Source organism: Durio zibethinus, chromosome 2 (assembly GCF_047325235.1).
Source record: "Durio zibethinus cultivar Kanyao isolate XHJ-2024 chromosome 2, ASM4732523v1, whole genome shotgun sequence".
Classification (NCBI taxonomy): domain Eukaryota; kingdom Viridiplantae; phylum Streptophyta; class Magnoliopsida; order Malvales; family Malvaceae; genus Durio; species Durio zibethinus.
In genome coordinates this window covers 36,604,020-36,622,413 of record NC_143163.1, presented here as the reverse complement: position 1 = coordinate 36,622,413, position 18,394 = coordinate 36,604,020, and the positions used below count along the sequence as shown (strand labels likewise).

The following is an 18,394-nucleotide window of genomic DNA, read 5'->3' as shown; positions in this document are numbered from 1 at the left end:
TGAGAGTTGAAATCCCATGTCCGCATGCAATTTTCTATACTCCAATGGTCTAAGCTTCAGGGACGGATCAAGAATTTATGATTAGTGAAGTCAAATATTTTTAATTAATTTAAAATTTTTTTATTGAAATATAAATTAATATAAAAAATTATAGATAAAATCAAGATGTATAACATATTTTCTATACATGAAAAATTTTTTTTCCATAAAAGTAATTTTTTTATAGTTAAAATAATTATATGATTCTTAACAAATATTGCTGAAACACTATTTGAATAAATAAATTTTCAATATAGAAACACATATATTAATTTAATAAAATTTTACTAATAAAATTTTTAAAAATAGATATAATATGTGAAAGAATAATATAAAAATTAACATATCTAATTTTATTATTCACTGTTAATATGTCTAGTTTTATCATTTACTTCAAATAAACGAACATATTTTATTTGTTATTCATTATAATTTGAAGAATAAAAATTGTCTCTTTTCTTACATATAATGAAAAGAAAAATAAAGATATAAATCTAAATGATTTTTTTTAAATTTTTATTACTTCACATTTTATATGTTACTTTTTTCTTGTTAAATAAGTGGTTAAAACCATATAAATAGTATAAGCTCTAAGTTTCACTACTCTTATAAGATCACCTCATATTAATCTAAATAAATTATAAGATCACCTCATGTTAATCTAAATAAATTATTAGAAGGAATTTGAAATTTAATAATTTCAAACTCTCTAAAAGGAATTTACTTCTCTTTTTTTTTTACAAACTTATAAATATATTATAACAAAATTGTTTAACACCCAAAGAATCAATGTTCAATTACTAGATAAACAATAAAATATTTTCTTGTATGAGCCTTAATTTAGTGTGGGCAAATTTGAAACAATATTTTTAGTGGGGGTAAACTTTTAAAATTTCAAAACTTTTGAGATTTTTTTTTTCAACAAACCTAAAAAAATTTAGAAACTCAGTGGCGGCAGCTGCCCCCTCTGACTACTATGTACATGTGTCCCTGCTAAGCTCCCTCATTACATGATAAATTTAGAGCAAATTTCAATCAAGTTTAGTGTCTCATGGCAAGTAGGTGAATAATCAATTTTTTTTAAGTTGCTATGCTTTAGATTATTAGTGCCAGAACTCAGTATTAGGTTTAATGAAACCCTTTCAAAGTAGCAAATTAGAAAAAGAAGTCGCTACTCTTGTGGTTTCAATTTCAAATCTGATAATTCTGTAGTCTTATCGTTCTCTCAAGCTCACATTTCCATGAGATATTTTCACATATTTTTAGCTATACGAAATTTTGTAAGTTGGATTTCAAAAAATCCAAGTCAAGAAGGAGATTAGTTAAGTCTGGCTTGATTTAGGGTTTACTTAAATATATTAACCCTTTATGTTTTAGATCTAATACTATTATATCATCATCATATATGGTATACTAAACTTAAGTAACAAGACCCTGTCTAGTTTGGTAAAACTTTCTGTCAAAAGCATTTGAAGTTAATTTCAAACAAGAAAGTTAATGCTCTTATAGATGTTAATAGGGTTTGCTTATCAGACAGATAAGCTACAATTAATGCAGCCTCATTTTAACCAGTTTCACAATAAAATTTGCTGCTTATTACATATGTGATAAAAAAACCATTAAATATAATTTTCTTGACAACCAATCTAAAAAAAAAAAAAATCCATTTGCATTTACTGTATTTTTGAAATGAAAAGTTTATAAATGATGATTGTTTCCTTTGTAGAAAGTTAAAAAATTAAAAGTGAAAGACTGTTCATGTATTTTCTATTTTGGAGGAATAAACTGTCAACATTTTGGAAGTCACGGACTAGTTGATTCCATAAAGTGAAAAAAATGACAACAATTCCGACAAAAGTGGCACATGAGTTTCCCAGTAATTACCATAGCCAACAATTCTGGATGCTTTACTTGCTGTCTGTTGCTTCCTGAATTACAGAAAATTTCTGACCAGCACTCTCAGTCACCCGACCACTAGCTTCCGAGCAAACAGATATTATACATTTTTCCAGCACCTTAAAATAAGATTAAATTTATTTTAGCATAATATAAAGAAATCAACATCTGAACTTGGGTTTAATTCAGATATTTCATAGTAAGTTTTAAAAGATAAATTTTAAAAGATAAAAATTTAAATTTCAACACCTATAATCTTTTTTTTTATTATTATTTTCATACAGATTTCAAAAAAAAAAATTCATCGCCTACAATTAAAAATTATAATTCTATAATTTGAAAGTTTCTGATTTCAATCCTGGAAATGATACAAGACTCAAGATTACATGTACCAAGAAATAAAAACCCTGAACTTCTTCATACGTTGCATTTTTAACAAATATCACTATAAGCAATGGATCAAGTCAACAAAAAGAAGGAATAAACTTTTATGTAAGTACAATGACAAAAAGAAAAAAGAAAATAATGGAAAAAATGTCCATAGAACGTCAACAAGAGACCTGAAGTTCGGCAGGTAAATATTTTTTTTGGTCTTTATTAATTAATTCCTAATATTTTAATTAGTATTGGGTTAGGTATTAGGTGGCCAAGCAAATTCTCTTTAGAAACTATAAATATATTAAAGAGAATCATATGTTAATAAAATTAATTGATGGAATAATAGAGATGATAAAATTAATGAACGGCAAAGGAAATAAAATAATAATTCACTTGTCGAGTCTGTTGGAATGTAGTCAAAATGTTAAGATTCTTGAAGTCATCGCTCTGTTGCCCTATTCTTTTTTACTATAATAATTCTACTCAGGGCTTACCTCATCTTCTTTCAACTCTATTCCCATATTCCAAAATATTATATATTTGCTTTTTTTTAATACTTTTATCATTATAAAAAAATATATCACGTGTTAATCATAATTTAATTCAGTTGAGTTAGATAATTTTTTTAAAAATATCATTCATATTTGTTTTTCAAATTTTAATATCTTTAATCTCATTTTTTATTTTCTAGTTACCGTATTTTTTATATCAAAATAACAATGTGAGTTAAAAAAAAATAAAGGAAACTAATGAAACCAAAATTCGATGTATATACTTGATTAAAATTAATTAAAGAACTTAAATATTGCATTAATATCTTTTTGCCAGAGGGAAAAAGGGGATATATCAAATTCAAACATAATACAAGTAAAATCTCATATTATTTTATTTTTTAGTAAAGATAAAAATTACTAATTTTTAACTTTTTAAAGAAGAACATATAGTAAAAGTAATTCTGAAACTTTCGGGCAAACTGAAATGACTACGAAATTTCCATGTAAAGTGACTCTGCAACCAAATGAAAGTGAGCTACTTAGGAATATAGTGGGGAAAGAGACAGAAATAACATTTTTTTTTTTTTTTTTGGTTCTTACCATCTCTGTTTATGGCGGAAATGAACGACAAGAGCATGCAAATTACGAAAATAACTTGATTAAATCTAGCTAGAGTAAGCCATAAAACACTTTAGGAATGAAACCCTAATTCAAAAAACCAAGAGAAAAGTTTTCCCTACATATTAACCCTGCAAAGCTAGCTTGCCTAGCGCTTAGACAAGTTTTGCACTACCAAAGTGTTGGGTTGCTGCTTGAGCTGATGACTTCACGTCGGGGTCCAAAGAGCTAATATTAATCCCATGTCGACGTCCACCAATGTTTCTTACCATTCCTCCAACACCTAGAAAATCCAATGTTAACTTAGCCTCATTAACGTTGCAAAAGTTGGCATTATTGTTCTGCTGTTCAATTGTCATCCCACTACCACTGAACCCTCCGAAGTTGCTATGATCTTGTCCATGGCCGGCCCCGAAAATGGAAGAGTTACCATTTGCAAGAGAGTTCATTAGTCCTTGAAGATTACTATCGTTCTCCATCTGTGATCTTAGAGTTTCAGTTACACTACTGCCACCGCCAAAATTACTGCCGAAGTTAGCGGATAAAACTGGTCGATCGGATTTAGTCCCACTTGATGAAGAACTTCCCAATCCCCTTAGCAATGAGGAAGTGTTGCTGCTTGTAGTTGAACCCATTTGAGCAGCTTTTTGAAGCAATGCAGTTGCTGACATGTGTGGAGAAATGTTCTCATGTTGCATTGAGGTGCTATAAAGAGAGGAGAGTCCTGAACCAACCTGGTCACCCATGCTAGTAGTGAACATTCCTGTCCCTTGACCACTACCACCTGCATTCCCACTGTTAAACTGATTACTGCCTAAAAATCCTGAATTCGGTAAGTTGGCGGATGCACCGGCATTTTCACTGGTACTTATGCTGCTTGCAGCGCTGTTATTGGAAAAGAAGCCTAAATTGAAAAGATTGGCAGGTGCAGCCGGATTGTTAGTATTGCCTTGAAGGTCAGGAAGTTGCATAAGACCATGTAATGGTTTGTTTAGATATGATCCATGCCCATGGTGAGATTGGTGGTCTTGATGAAAACCTTGGTTTGCCGCATCAGGCATGAAGAATGCAGATGTTGGCATGTTTTGTACCGAAGAAGGATTGGATGGTGGGATAAGGTGCTCAAACTTCGCTGCTCCAGCGCTTCCCAACCGCAATATATTAATCGATGGTTGATTCTGGTCTTGCAATGAGGGAATTTGGGAGCCCACTTGTGATAGTCCTAAACTCATATGATTACTTCCAAATAGATGATGACTACCAATTGTGCTGAAGTTGGTCGGGTGTCTTGCGCTTTCTTGAGCCAGTGCATCGCAAAAGGCCCGGTGAGTGATAAAACTATCACGTCTGCAGCAAAGATATAGTGACAAGATAAACATTGTTAGTCAATTTTGATTAATAAGGCCGAAAGTCAAAGGGGTTGAAAATCTAGCCATTGTTGTTAAGAAATGAAAGTAGTATGGGAACCAAGTTGAACATTATTTGGTTACTGGATTTAGTCTACAATATGCTTGACGCATGGGGAAGGGGGACCATTGAATTGAAGATCATGCACGACCATTAGCACGAATTTCCAGCTTTTTTCCTTTTGTTTCTCAATTGAAAAGAAAAAAGAAAAGGGTATCTAGAAACAAAAAATCACAAGAAAAATAAATAATCTGATGATAGAAAACTTCATCTTATTGAAGCAATGGTGCGAATTAAGGTGGAAAATGGGACCGATCAACAAGTGAAATGAAATGTAGGGAAGATTTTATGAAGTATGGAGAATAAAGTAGAGCAGGAAACTGAAAGATAATTTCAGTTTTATGAGAAAAATAAAAGAAGGGGATAGAAATTCTTAGCTTTATCTGAAAAATGATAAATTAATTTGAGGTTCAGTTACCATTTTGAGGAGATAGTGTTTAATAAATGAAGTGGGGATATCATTTCCCGGTTGATGAAAAACCAGAAATCCTACAGAAGCCTATTAATTTCTGGGACTTTCTGCAATAAATAGAAAAAAACCTGAACAGTTGTCTATCATTCATGCAAAGAATATTTTTCCATAACCGTGAAAGCCATAAATAATATGACAGAATTTGACAGAATATTTTCAGTCATAGCCCAATGCTTCACCAATAAGACTTCGAAAAAATGAATGGTAAAAGCACAAATTTTGTCAATCTTGAGATATATAAAATTGCTGCACTAAGGAATCAAGAATTGTCCTCGAACTGCTCAGCAAGAGAGAGAGAAAGGGAAGAGCCCCACAGGCCAGAACGCTAACGTTTTTTTTTATTATTATTTTTTTGTGATAACAAGAGGTTGGGCAAAGGCAAGGAGTTAGCAGCAAAGGCAAATGGAAGAAGAAACAAGGGCAGTAAACATATACAAAACTCACATGAGAACAAATCCAGTAACAATATCCCTCCTGACAACGTATAAATTGACAACACGTGAATAGGGAAAGATGTAAAGCGGTGTTACCGAAGGAGAAAGAAAGAAAGAAAGATGAAATTTTGTTTTACTTTTTGTTTCTCCCCCTATCGTTCAGTGTTAGTAATAATTTTTGCAGTTTTTTTTTTTTGTTTTGGTTGCCTTGAATCCTCATCAGCCATGGCAGTTTCGCAGATTATAATTCACGTGCAACCAGTCCTTTAAGAGTTTAAAGAGAAGAAGAAGAGAGATCTAGTTTATAGAAAAGTAATCCAGAAAGGTGAAACAAAAGAACGGGCTTTTTCTCTTCCCAACTCCGTCCCAACTCTTTCTCAAACACTCTTTCTTTTCTCACACGATAACTTGGTTTGTCAACTTTCATAACCTAAGAGAAAAAAAAAAGGAAAAGAAAAGAAAATTTTATTTTAATGATTGTGTAAATGATTAATTACCTTGAGAAAAGAGTGCCACAGTCACATCTGTACTCTCTAGTGCCGCAAGTCTTTGAATGAGCTTTCCAATCGGATTGCACGGCATACCTCTTGGAACACTTCTCACACTTCCATTTTTTCTCACCATGTTTTCTTGAGTAATGCTTTTTGATGCCAGTAAGGTCACCAAGTGCCCTAGAGGGGTCATGGTGGACGCAAGTGGGCTCAGGGCAAAGATAGACCTTCCTCTTCACTTCTTTTGTAGTCTTCTGTTTTAGCTTCCAAGGGAGGTTGTGTCCTCTTCTGTGGAGCTGTAAGTTTTGCTCCCTTTGGAACCCTTTGTTGCATACCTCACAAATGAACCTGTTTGTTGCCATTAGAGTCTTGGGAGACAGTGCTATCACTTCCGCATCTGGATCTGCTTTGAGAAATGCCAAACAACAAATTATTAGAAAAATGGTATAGGAAAAACAAATAAACACAAGACTTAATTGAGGGAGGAGAGAAAGAAGAACCATTTCAAAACAAAAAAACAATGTCCAGAATAAATTATGGAGAAAACTGACGAATTTTTAGATTAGGGTTCATTGGATATTCTTTCTTTTTGATTTAAAAATGAATGAACAAGAACAAAAACCTTTTTTTATTAGTTTTACTCATTCGATACATGTGCTAAAAGCCTAAAAAAAACCATAACAGATGTATGTAAAGAGAAACTTGCTTGGTGTTCCAGGCTGATTTCTCTTTTTCTTCTGAGGTGCCGCTGTTGGAGCAGTTGATGAAGTGGGCGTGGTGGATGATAGTTGTTGTATCATCTGGTTTTGATTGTCTTCCCTGGTTCCAAAGAAAGGTGTGGATGATGAAGATGCGGCCATCTTCAAAGATTATATAGCTATTAATTGTTGCTTGCTTGCTATCTTTTCTTGTTTCTCGGGGCAAGGCTACCTGCTACTTCTTCAATTCTTCTTCTTTTTCAGCACCACCAAACCTAGAATCCAGAAATCACCCAAATTACCACAATCGGCATAAAAATTTCAGCTTTTCCTCCTATTCTTTATCGAAAGAAAACCAAAATAAAGGGTTCTTGCCATAGGAGAGAGATGTTTTACAACCCCTTTAGTCCCCCTCTGAAAATCTTTGCAGATATCAATCCACTAAGAAACAAGAAGAAGAAAAAAAAAAACTAAAGATAAAAACCCACAAAATACCAAGAAGAAGGTATATAAGGAGACAGCTACAATCCGGAGTTGAAGAGAAAGAAAACAATCAAAAGTATAGACTTGCCTCTCCTCTTTCTTCAGCAAATTGTTGTTTTTTGATTTATAAAATATGACTTACACTTACAAACTTAATCATTTCATGTCAATATATACATAAACAAATACGTACATGTTTACATATGCAAACCCATCTCTCTTTCTCTCTCTTTCTTTTCTCTGGTGTATTCTTGTAGTTGTATTTCTCTCTTTCTTTTCTCTGGTGTATTCTTGTAGTTGTATTTCTCTCTTTCTCAATTCTTTCTGTTGTAGCAGTAGAATATAAATTTTCCCTTTTGTATTTTGTATTTTTTACATTTAGAAATGTGTATTTTGAGAGAGTGAATTAAGGGATCGGAGGAGGACTGTTGGTGTCATTGTTCATGCAGCGAAAATGTGTCGTTATGCGGGGGATGCTTTGGGGGCCACCAACCTGTAGGCCTTACCCTCTGCCCATCTCTCCTTCTCTTATTTCGTATCTTCTTTCCAGCGTCAAGACAAGCCTCCCTTTCGTCATTCCATCACGGCAACACTGTTCTTACAATATTTTTTTTTCACCTTATTTTTTTAAATTTTTTTATCACCCTCCATTAATTTTCAATGGATTTTTTTGGACTGTGATATTCACTTCTGAAAACTTTTTTCTATATAATTTTTTGGATTTGTTTTAAAAATATCTACCATCAACATACCATCAAAAAATTACTAAATTTATCGTATAAAAGTCCATCTAAATGTCAAATGACATAATTTGTTTATATTCTAACATGTATTAACCGATTAATGAATTTCGAATAAATTATTTGAAACGTTACAGATTAAAAATTTTAAAATTTTAAGTTATGGACGAAAATAAAATACTACAAACAAATTACATAGAATAATAATGCAACTGAATATACTTTTTTTAGTGACAATTCCATTCTATCTGTCATCATAAATAGTGTTTTTTACTCATTGAATAAACACAGACAAAAACATGCTAAAATATTTTATTATTCATAAATATGTTCCTTAAAATATAAGAATCATTAACATCAGAAATAATTGTGCAATTACTCCTCTGAGTTTGCATTAATGGGTACATTTCTTAGCTGGGAGCCTGCGTTATAAGAAGAAATTCAACCCTAAATTACCTTCCATTGTCACTCTCATTTCATCCCATTGGATAGCTTCTCTTTTTTTTTTTTTTTTTTCATACTAAATGAAAATCCTGTTGATGGTCAGATTAAAAGACATATAAGTATAAAAAAAATCTAAGATCTAAATAGTGTCATATTATAGTTGTAAATGAAAAAAAAAATATTTGATGAAAAACAAAAATAAAAAAAAAGTGTCATAACTTATAGATCCAAAAATCTATAACTGGACTCAAATGAATGGAGTCGCTACTAATCTTTTTTACTATGTGTGATTGATCACCTAAAGAATCTATCATCTTAAGAAACTCTTAAACTTGACTAAGAGTCCCTAAAATAATAGGTTCGAGTCTACAAACCAGAACAGAATTCGAGAGTTCGATTACATGTAGAAAAGATTATAGCACCCCACATGCCCATCCAAAAGATGGTACCATTTTATTTTAAGTTTATCGTATGGTCTTGAATCTAATGGTTTCAAATTTTTATGTTAAATATTAGAAATAATTTTTAAAATTCTCCATTAATCTGGTAGAACTCTTAAAATTTTTTTTCTCACCTCAAGAGTATTCAAGAATCTCATTTGATTCCTTGAAGAGGCTTCGTCGTCGAAAAAAGATTTAATTTTTATTTTTTTTAATTTTTAGATTTTTTTATTAAAAATATATCTAATTATTTCACTGTTTGGGCCAAATTAAAAATATTTTCTCTCTTGAATTTTTAAAATTTTCATCATTTGAGCCTATTTAAAATTTTTTTTCTTTTATTTTATTGGATTTCTAAATTTTCCACTATCTGGGTCAATTTAGAAATATTTTCTTTTTTTTTTTAGAATTTTTAAATTTTTCACCATTTGGGCTTATTTAGAAAATTTTTTATTTCTTTTTATATATATTTTTTATTTTTGGAAAGAAAATAATATGACAATTACTTTTTATTGAAATTTCATTTAAATTCTTTCACCATTTGTAATAAATTTTAAAAAAAATTTCACTTAAGGAATTTCTTAGGAATCTACCATTTGAAATTTTTAGGAATCTTATCATTAGATAATTATTAAATATTTTCAACCAAATTTGGAAAAGAAGACAATTAATTTAATTGAAATTTCATCTAAATTATTTCACAATTTGGGATAAATTTAGAGAAATTTCTCACCTAGAGATTTTTTAAAATACCATTTGAAATTTTTAAAAATCTCATCCTTGGGTAATTTGTACTTAATTCTAAAATTTTTATAAATATTTTTTATTTTTTATTTTTCTTCTTTTTTTTGTTTTGAAAATAAATATTAATTATTGTTTTTAAAATTTTATCTAAATTATTTCACAATTTGGGATAAATTTAGACAAAATTTCTTACCTAAGAATTTTATAAAAATTTACCATTTGAAATTTCTATAAATTTCATCATTTGATAATTAATATTTATTCACAAATTTTATTTTATTTTTTATCTTTTTTATTTTTATTTTTTAGTAAAATTAATCATGCAAAAATACTCAAAAAAATAAATAAATAAAGTGAAAAAAAACCCAAAACAGGAGATGGCTCAGCTTGGCATAGCTGCAGGAAGAAAAGTTAGAATGGTTTAAAAAATAGTTCGGCTTGAGACAAAGACTGAAAAAAATCACCAGAATTTAGGAATTTTTTAGATTTTTTCAAAAAATAATTTTTTTTTAAACCCTAAAAAATCTTCGAAAAATTTTCTTGATTGCTTTCTCTGATTTTTGTCTCTCTATCTGTTTTTGTTTCTTTTGTGTGTGTTTATGTGATCTGTGTGGGCATGTATTTATAGGGTTCTAAATCTGAAAACTTCAATCTAGCAAGGAATCCCAATTTCCTCCGAATTTCAAACTTAAACCAAACTCCAACAATTTCACATAAACTCAACTACCTTTTTTTTTCATTTTTTTATTAGCAAAAGTAAAAAATAGACCCCTAGACAGATTGAGGTGTCTACAATTGCCCTTATTTGCACACTTTCTATGAAACAGAAATTGTGCAAAGATGTAGACAACCCAATCAACTTGACACATTTTTTTGTTTTTTTTTTTTGAAAAAGTAAACAAACCTCCTATAAACAGAGACACCATAACTTTGAAAAATAAAATGCTTCTCTAAACAGAGGCATCATAACTTTTGAAAAACAAAATGCTCCTTTAAATAGAGGCACCACAACTTTGAAAAAATAAATTGCTCATCTAAACAAAGTCACCACAACTTTGAAAAATAAATGCTCTTTTAAACAAAGGCACCACAACTTTGAAAAAATAAATTACTCCTCTAAACAGAAGCACCACAACTTTGAAAAATAAATGCTCCTCTAAATAGAGGTACCACAACTTTGAAAAAATAAATTGCTCCTCTAAACAGAGGCACCATAACTTTAAAAAATAAAAGACTTTTTGACAATCATGTCCAGAGGAGTCGTAGATTGTGTTTGATGAAAACTTAAAGATTCACAATTTGGGTTTGAAATTCAAAGGTTTAGATTCATAAAAACTTTTTAGCTTTGCCAAAATTCACTGAAATTTGATTCTTAAAATTTTAGTTTTGCCAGATCTCAAGATTCACATTTGCAAATTGTAAGATTCGCATCCAACATTTAAAGATTCTCATTTGAATTTTGGAGATTCACATCCAAAAGTTCAACACTTCTCATTCGAGTTCAAAGATTCTTATTTGATAAATCTTAGGGTTTCACACCTCAAAGATTATCATTTAAAATTCAAAGATTCTCATTTGAGTTTAAAGATTCACATTCGATAAATTTTGAGTTTCACACCTCAAAGATTCTCATTTGAAATTTAAAGATTTACATTCGAAATTCAAAGACTTTCATTTGAGAACTTAAAAAATTCTCATTAAAAGATTCACAATTTCTTTTTCAAATGACTCAAAATTGTGCATGCAATGAATGTCATGATCAATGACGTAAATATTTTCTCAATAATGCAAATGTAACAATCCAGATTCTCACAATGCCATATTCTGAACCATAATTCAAATGCTTATTACATAATGCAAATGCATATCCAAACCAAAGTTTTAAACATTTTCAAAAAATAATGCCAACGTAATGCATGTAATGCGGATATCAATGTCATGAAATTCTAATCAAAATGTGATAATATGGTCCTCAAGACTCCATCATCTCACATTTTCTTCTTGTTTAGCTTTTTAACACTTTGGAACAAGTTTTATCAACTAATCCTTATTATTTCCATCACCTGATCACAATTCATAGACCTATCAACACTAGCGATTCTAGAATAAATTTCGTTTGTTGCCGTATATCATTTAAGCACAACTCACAGGCCCTTTAGTACTAACCATATTAGAATAAATTTTGTCCCTTGTCACTTGATCACCAATCATAGGTTTCTAAGCATTAACTATTTTAAAACAAATTTTGCCCACTAGTTCACATTAATCTCACAATTTGACCATAACTCATCGGTTATGTCAATCAATTCATCCCCATATCCATCACTTGGTCATATTACCTTTTCAGGTTTTTTGTATTCTTTTCATTTGTTGACCAACCCATCACCATATTCATCATTTGGTCACACCATACGCCTTCTCAAATTATCTTTTTTAAGTTTCTACCATATCTTTTTTTTCTTTATTATCTTGGATTTTTTTTCAAAGGAATGTAAAACTCTTTTATGCATATTGTCATTCATTCATCATCATTTCAAATCATGACAAACATAATGTAACCATACATTTTCTCGATTTATTCTGGGGATACAACAATAAGGGAGCACAAGAAGAATTGAAAAAAAAATAATCAATGAGGAACGAGTTTGGTACAAAAATAATTAGGCAAAAGATCAAATTCAAAACATGACCTTGGGAATAGTATTGAACAAATGAAGTAAAAATATCCAAATATTGAATACTCAAACAATTCTTAACATTAATCTAAAATTCTTTTTAAAAAACCCATTCCATTGACTTTTGAGATCATTTTTGAGCTCATTGAACTTTGTCATAGCTTTAAGAGATCTTCAGATGTCTTTGACCTTTCTCAATGTGTCTAACTCTTAACTTAGAGATTTTCTATCCAAATTGCCCTTTCGAGTTTTCAATTTGAGTTTTCCTTTTCCCTTATTTTTATTTTTTTTCCATTCTTTCATTTTTTTATTTTTTTTTATTTTTTTCATCTTTTTCCATCCATTAGTGGTATCACTCACTCTTCAATCTCAAGAGCAATGTAGTGAGATTTCGTTATTCTATCACGAGTATGCCTTAGTCCAACATATGATCGTTCAATTCGAGCACTCACATTTGATCCAAATAAACTTTTAAATGTTGTAATGTAGGCTATGGTGAGGGGTTATAAAAGAAATAGATAAAATAAGCTCAAAACATGTGTTTAAAGGGTTCAGAACCAAATGATCATTTATTATTTGATGCAACTTGGCATTTTTCCTAATTTCACATTATTTCACTATTTTTTTCTTTTTCATCGATCTCATTCTTCACAAAAAAATTCTCCTTACTTTATCCCAAATCATGTGTGGCATTCATTTTTTTCATCTTTGAGACTTTTTGTGATCTTTTACCTATTTTTTTTTTTAAATTATCCCAAAGTGTGAAGGGTGATCCTTGATTAGGATTTTTTTAAAAAAGATCATAATAGGCTCAAAAGGGTAGCAATAAATGATTTTTTGAATGGTAAAAGAAAGATTACCATTTTTCATCTCAAATGTGAATGCTTTTTTTGAAGATCATCTATTGAACAAGCTCATGGATCTTTATAAAAGATTACATTTTCAAGATATATCCATTCCACATCTACTAGTAGCTGGCTTTTTTTGTTAAAATAATCTTCTCAGATTAATGTAAATGAGTTCTCAAAATTAAATCTCTAAATTATTATTATCATTATCTAAACATTCATCATATGAAATTTAAGAATAAAAATGAAAAGTTATGAAAGGTGACAAAGAATGGAACAATGTTTGAATGAAAGAGAAAATATAATAAAATGTATTATCCTTGCTTTTTGTTAAATATGAAATCCTATTGCATAAAAGAAATCCTAACATTACTCTAAAAAAAATTTTAAAATGACAAGAAACTTTCAACTAGCCTTATCTTCATTCTCTAAAATTATTTTTCTGTGCAATCAAATGAAGGATCATTATTGACATCTTGTTTTCTGATTCACTGTAACCCTTCAAGCTTTTTTGGATCAACGTGTTCTTAATTCTCACTCAGAGCATTGACATTGTGATTAGGCAATGGATTGCCACTAACATTAAGTGTTGTTTCTCTTATTTGATTAAAACTTATCATCCCATTCTTGATTAATCGTTGCACCTTATGTTTCAAAGCAGTGTAATTTTTAGTAGAATGCCCAGTAATTCTATAATGGTAGTCACAGTAAGTTGTGAGATCATACCACTTGGGATAAGGTAACTTGAGCGGCTCACACGGCTTAAGGCAATCAAGTGGTTATTATAGAGCTCTCGGTATAACTCTATATAAGTCATGAGAATTAGGTTAAATATAAATTTTTCTTGAGCAATTCATTGCTCTCGTGAACCACTTGTTGGGTTAATAGGATAAATTTGAAGTTTTGTAAGTGGTTGGATGTTAAGGCCATATACGAGAGCTTGAGAGCTAAAAATAGGCTGGTATATAGATGAGTAAGATGGCAATGAGGCTGGTAGGTTTGGGTAGGATGATGTGTTGTTCATAGTAGGATAATATGGAGAGTAACCTTGTGAATATGGTCGATATCCCTTGAACTGTCTATCAAAGCTGACAGCTTGAGCTTCGATCTCTTTATTTTTTAATGCCTTCTTGGTTTTTCTTTTTTTTAACTTATCATTTTTAATGGCATTATCAATGATTTCGCTTGAGATCACCATGTCAGCAAAATTTTTTGTTGTATTTTCTATCATCTTTTCATAATATAGAGATTTCAGGATAATGACGAACAATACTATGTTTTTTTCTCAGTCAAAAAATGTTACATCTGAGAAGTTATGTCCCTTTACCTCTGAGCATATTTCTTAAATGATTCATTTACCTTTTTTTTTTCATGTTTTGCAAAGACAAGCGATCAGGGGCTAAGTCTATGATATGTCGATACTGACTGATAAAATCATGAGCCATATCACTCCAAGAATGAATGTGAGTCCTATCTAACTGGACTTACCACCTAGCAGTAGAGCTTGTAAGGTTATCTTGAAATACATGCATCAATAGATTTTCATTATTAACATGGGCTGCCATTTTTTTACAGTACATGGTAATGTGGGTCTTCGGATACTTTAAACCATCATACTTCTCAAACTCTGGCACCTTAAACTTTGGAGAAATAATCACATATGGGATTAAATAAAGCCTAGCAGCATTTACTGAACCATAAAAATCAACTCTTTCCACTGCTCGCAGTCTTCTCTCTAGCATACTAATCTTCTGGTCAGCTTTCGAGTCCCTTAGTGACTCGCTCTCTTTTGATTTTAACTTTTTGTTCTTCTTTGGATCATTCAAATCAGGGACTTGAACTGGTTCTACTACCTTTTCTATAAAGATAAAATTTACATAACTTTGATATTATCTAAGGTTTGAAGCTGATGACATTTTAGGGTATGTGTGCCTTACAAGATAAGTAAACTGCTTTGGTAGTGAATCTTATGTGGATTGAGCTTGAGTTAGCCCAAAACCAGGAGGGTACAGTGGGTCATCCACCTATTGTGATGGATGATCTTATTGACTAGTACTTTTTTCTATACCTTTCCCCTTGTTTAATTTGTTCAAAGCCTTCAAAATCTTATTAAACTCCCCTTCAAGCTTTTCTTGAGCTTTTTCTTTCTTCTCGAGATGATTATAATTTTTTTGTTACATCTGTTTAGCTCGAGCCCTTGTATTGTATTGGTGAGTGAAATTCTTGCTTGGTGGAGCTATCATTGAACCTCGAACACCATAATTATAATTAGAAATGCTATGTTATGCTTTATGTTTGGTATGTTGATGCATGAATGGAATGTGGATTTTCATGGATGAAATGAGAATGATGCAAATGATAATGTTAAAACATGATCATGAAAATTATGCATAGAATGAAATGATGCACATGCACAAAATCAGACAAACAACATGGTTAGTTTCATGGTAAAATGAAAGTGATGTAGATACATAATGTTATATATAACAATGAAAATAATGCACAAAGTCATACAATCAAAATGGTTAGCAAGTCACAAATTATTTCTTCTTGTGTCCTAACTTTGGGTTATATCTATCAATGGGTAGGAAGGGCTTTATTTTAGGGGTGACCTCTTAAGTGTACACTATATACAGGGTTAGATGGGGTTGACCACTAAAGATTCTCAAATTGTTTCTTACATCATTATCCATCATAGACTAGCAAGGCATTCTAATCTTTACCTATCATCGACTACCAACGAAAATGATTCAATTTGAGTGGGAGTATTTTACTAGTTCTTATGGAGATTATCATTTCACGAGAGCGTAGATACTTTACTCCCTCCTAAGAAGGACGAAGCTTGGGTATAGAGCTCATGTAATGCAAATGCATGTGATAGTATATGTGAATGAACATATGAGTTTCATACAAAAAAAATCAAATAAAAGTAAAAAAAAAAAAATATATTAATAAACAAATAACACAAATCATTAAAACCATTAGACCAAAGGATATGATAAATTTAAAAAGTTTATGGCTTGACTCTCTATGGCTATCCTCAGTGGAGTCGTCAAACTGTCATAATATATAGATCCAAAAATCTATAGTTAAACTCAAATGAATGGAGTCACCATCAATATTTTTTACTAGGTGTGATTGATCACTTAAGGAATCTATCCTCTTAAGAAACTCCTAAGCTTGACTAAAGGTCCTTAAAAAAAATAAGTTTGGGTCTACAAACCAGAACATGGTTCGAAAGTTTGGTTACATGTAGGAAAGGTTATAGCACCCCCACATGCCCATCCAAAGGATGGTACCATTTTATTTTAAATTTATCCTATGGTCTTGAATCTAATGGTTTAAAATTTTTATGTTAAATATTGGAAATAATTTTTAAGATTCTCCATCAATCTGGTAGAACTCTTTAAAAAATATTTTTTCACTTCAAGAGTATTCAAGAATCTCATTTGACTATTTGAAGAGGCTCTGTCATCAAAAAAATATTAATTTTTATTTTTTTTATTTTTTAAATTTTTTTATTGAAAATATATCTAATTATTCTACAATTTAGGCCAAAATAGAAATATTTTCTCTTTTAAATTTCTAAATTTTTCATCATTTGAGCCTATTTAAAATTTTTTTTCTTTTATTTTATTGGATTTCTAAATTTTTCACCATTTGGGTCAATTTAGAAATATTTTCTTTTTTTTTTTAATTTCTAAATTTTCTATAATTTGAGCCTATTTAGAAATTTTTTTTATTTCTTTATATATATTTTTTGTTTTTGGAAAGAAAATAATATGATAATTATTTTTTATTGAAATTTCATTTAAATTCTTTCACTATTTAGAATAAATTTAAAAAAATTTCTCACATAGAGATTTTTTAGGAATCTACCATTTAAAATTTCTAAAAATATCATCATTGGATAATTATCAAATATTTTCAACCAAATTTGGAAAAGAATACAATTACTTTTATTAAAATTTCATCTAAATTATTTCATAATTTGGGATAAATTTAGAGAAATTTCTCACCTAGAGATTTCTTAAAAATTTAGTATTTGAAATTTTTAAAAATCTCATCCTTGGGTAATTTGTACTTAATTCCAAAATTTTTATCAAAATTTTTTATTTTTATTTTTTTTTTTGTTTTGAAAATAAATATTAATTATTATTATTAAAATTTTATTTAAATTATTCCACCATTTGGGATAAATTTAGATAAAATTTCTCACCTAAAAATTTATTAAAAATTTACCATTTGAAATTTTTATAAATTTCATCATTGGATAATTAATATTTATTCCCAAAATTTATTTTTTTACCTTTTTAATTTTTATTTTTTGCTAAAATTTAATCACGCAAAAATACTCAAAAAAATAAATAAAGTAAAGTGAAAAAAATACCAAAAACAGGAGGTGACTTGACTTGGCTCAGTTGTAGGAAGAAAAGCTAGAACGACTCAAAAAGTGGCTGGCTTGGCTCGGCTTGAGACAAAGACTGAAAAAAGTCACTAAAATCTAGGAATTTTCTAGATTTTTCTAAAAAAAAAAATTTTTTTTTTAAACCTCGAAAAATCTTTGAAAAATTTTCTTGATTGCTTTCTCTGATTTTTGCCTTTCTCTTTATTTTTGTTTTTTTTTTTTTTTTGTGTTTGTGTGATCTATGTGGGCATGTATTTTTAGGGTTCTGAATTTGAAAACTTGAATCCAACAAGGAATCCCAATTTTCTTTGAATTTCGAACTTAAATCCAACTCTAACTTTACAACCAATTATAATAATTTCACACAAACTCAACTACTTTTTTCTTATTTTTTTTGTTTTTTTATTAGCAAAAATTAAAAGTAAATCCTTAGATAGATTGGGGTGTCTATAAGAAGTTTTAACAGTAAAAAAAAATCATAAATTTTATTTGTGTTAATGTGATTTTTCATCTAACCATCAATAAAACACTCTTAATATTGAAAAAAAAGATAAGCCAAATCTTTGTTTAAAACCCTTTTGCTATGAGTAATGATAATATTAATCACGTTAACCCAAACATAGCA

At 29.9% G+C, this 18,394-nt stretch overlaps 1 protein-coding gene across 4 annotated transcripts; it reads right to left on the bottom strand.

The window, feature by feature from the left end:
- Window positions 1-3,449: 3,449 nt before the first annotated feature.
- Window positions 3,450-7,846, bottom strand: LOC111318120 (protein indeterminate-domain 4, chloroplastic-like). 4 transcript variants are annotated; one of them, XM_089754683.1, is made up of 5 exons: window positions 7,559-7,616; window positions 7,363-7,428; window positions 6,996-7,262; window positions 6,296-6,692; window positions 3,450-4,772 (listed from the first exon to the last, which is right to left on the bottom strand). In XM_089754683.1, exons 3-5 carry the CDS (start codon window positions 7,147-7,149, stop codon window positions 3,581-3,583), a joined length of 1,743 nt encoding a protein of 580 aa, XP_089610809.1. In that variant the 5' UTR covers window positions 7,150-7,262; window positions 7,363-7,428; window positions 7,559-7,616; the 3' UTR covers window positions 3,450-3,580. The 4 variants fall into 4 exon arrangements, with proteins under 4 accessions (XP_089610809.1, XP_022776517.2, XP_089610800.1 ...); XM_022920782.2 differs by lacking the exons at window positions 7,363-7,428; window positions 7,559-7,616 and adding an exon at window positions 7,664-7,846; XM_089754674.1 differs by having other exon boundaries at window positions 7,363-7,612.
- Window positions 7,847-18,394: the final 10,548 nt, after the last annotated feature.

Excerpts from the sequence above, each read along its gene's own strand:
- LOC111318120 (XM_022920782.2), bottom strand. The coding sequence starts at position 7,149 with ATGGCCGCATCTTCATCATCCACACCTTTCTTTGGAACCAGGGAAGAC. Across the intron at positions 6,693-6,995 it reads AAATCAGCCTGGAACACCAA|ATCCAGATGCGGAAGTGATA; the intron begins GCAAGTTTCTCT and ends TTCTCAAAGCAG. Across the intron at positions 4,773-6,295 it reads TGTGGCACTCTTTTCTCAAG|ACGTGATAGTTTTATCACTC; the intron begins GTAATTAATCAT and ends TCTTTGCTGCAG.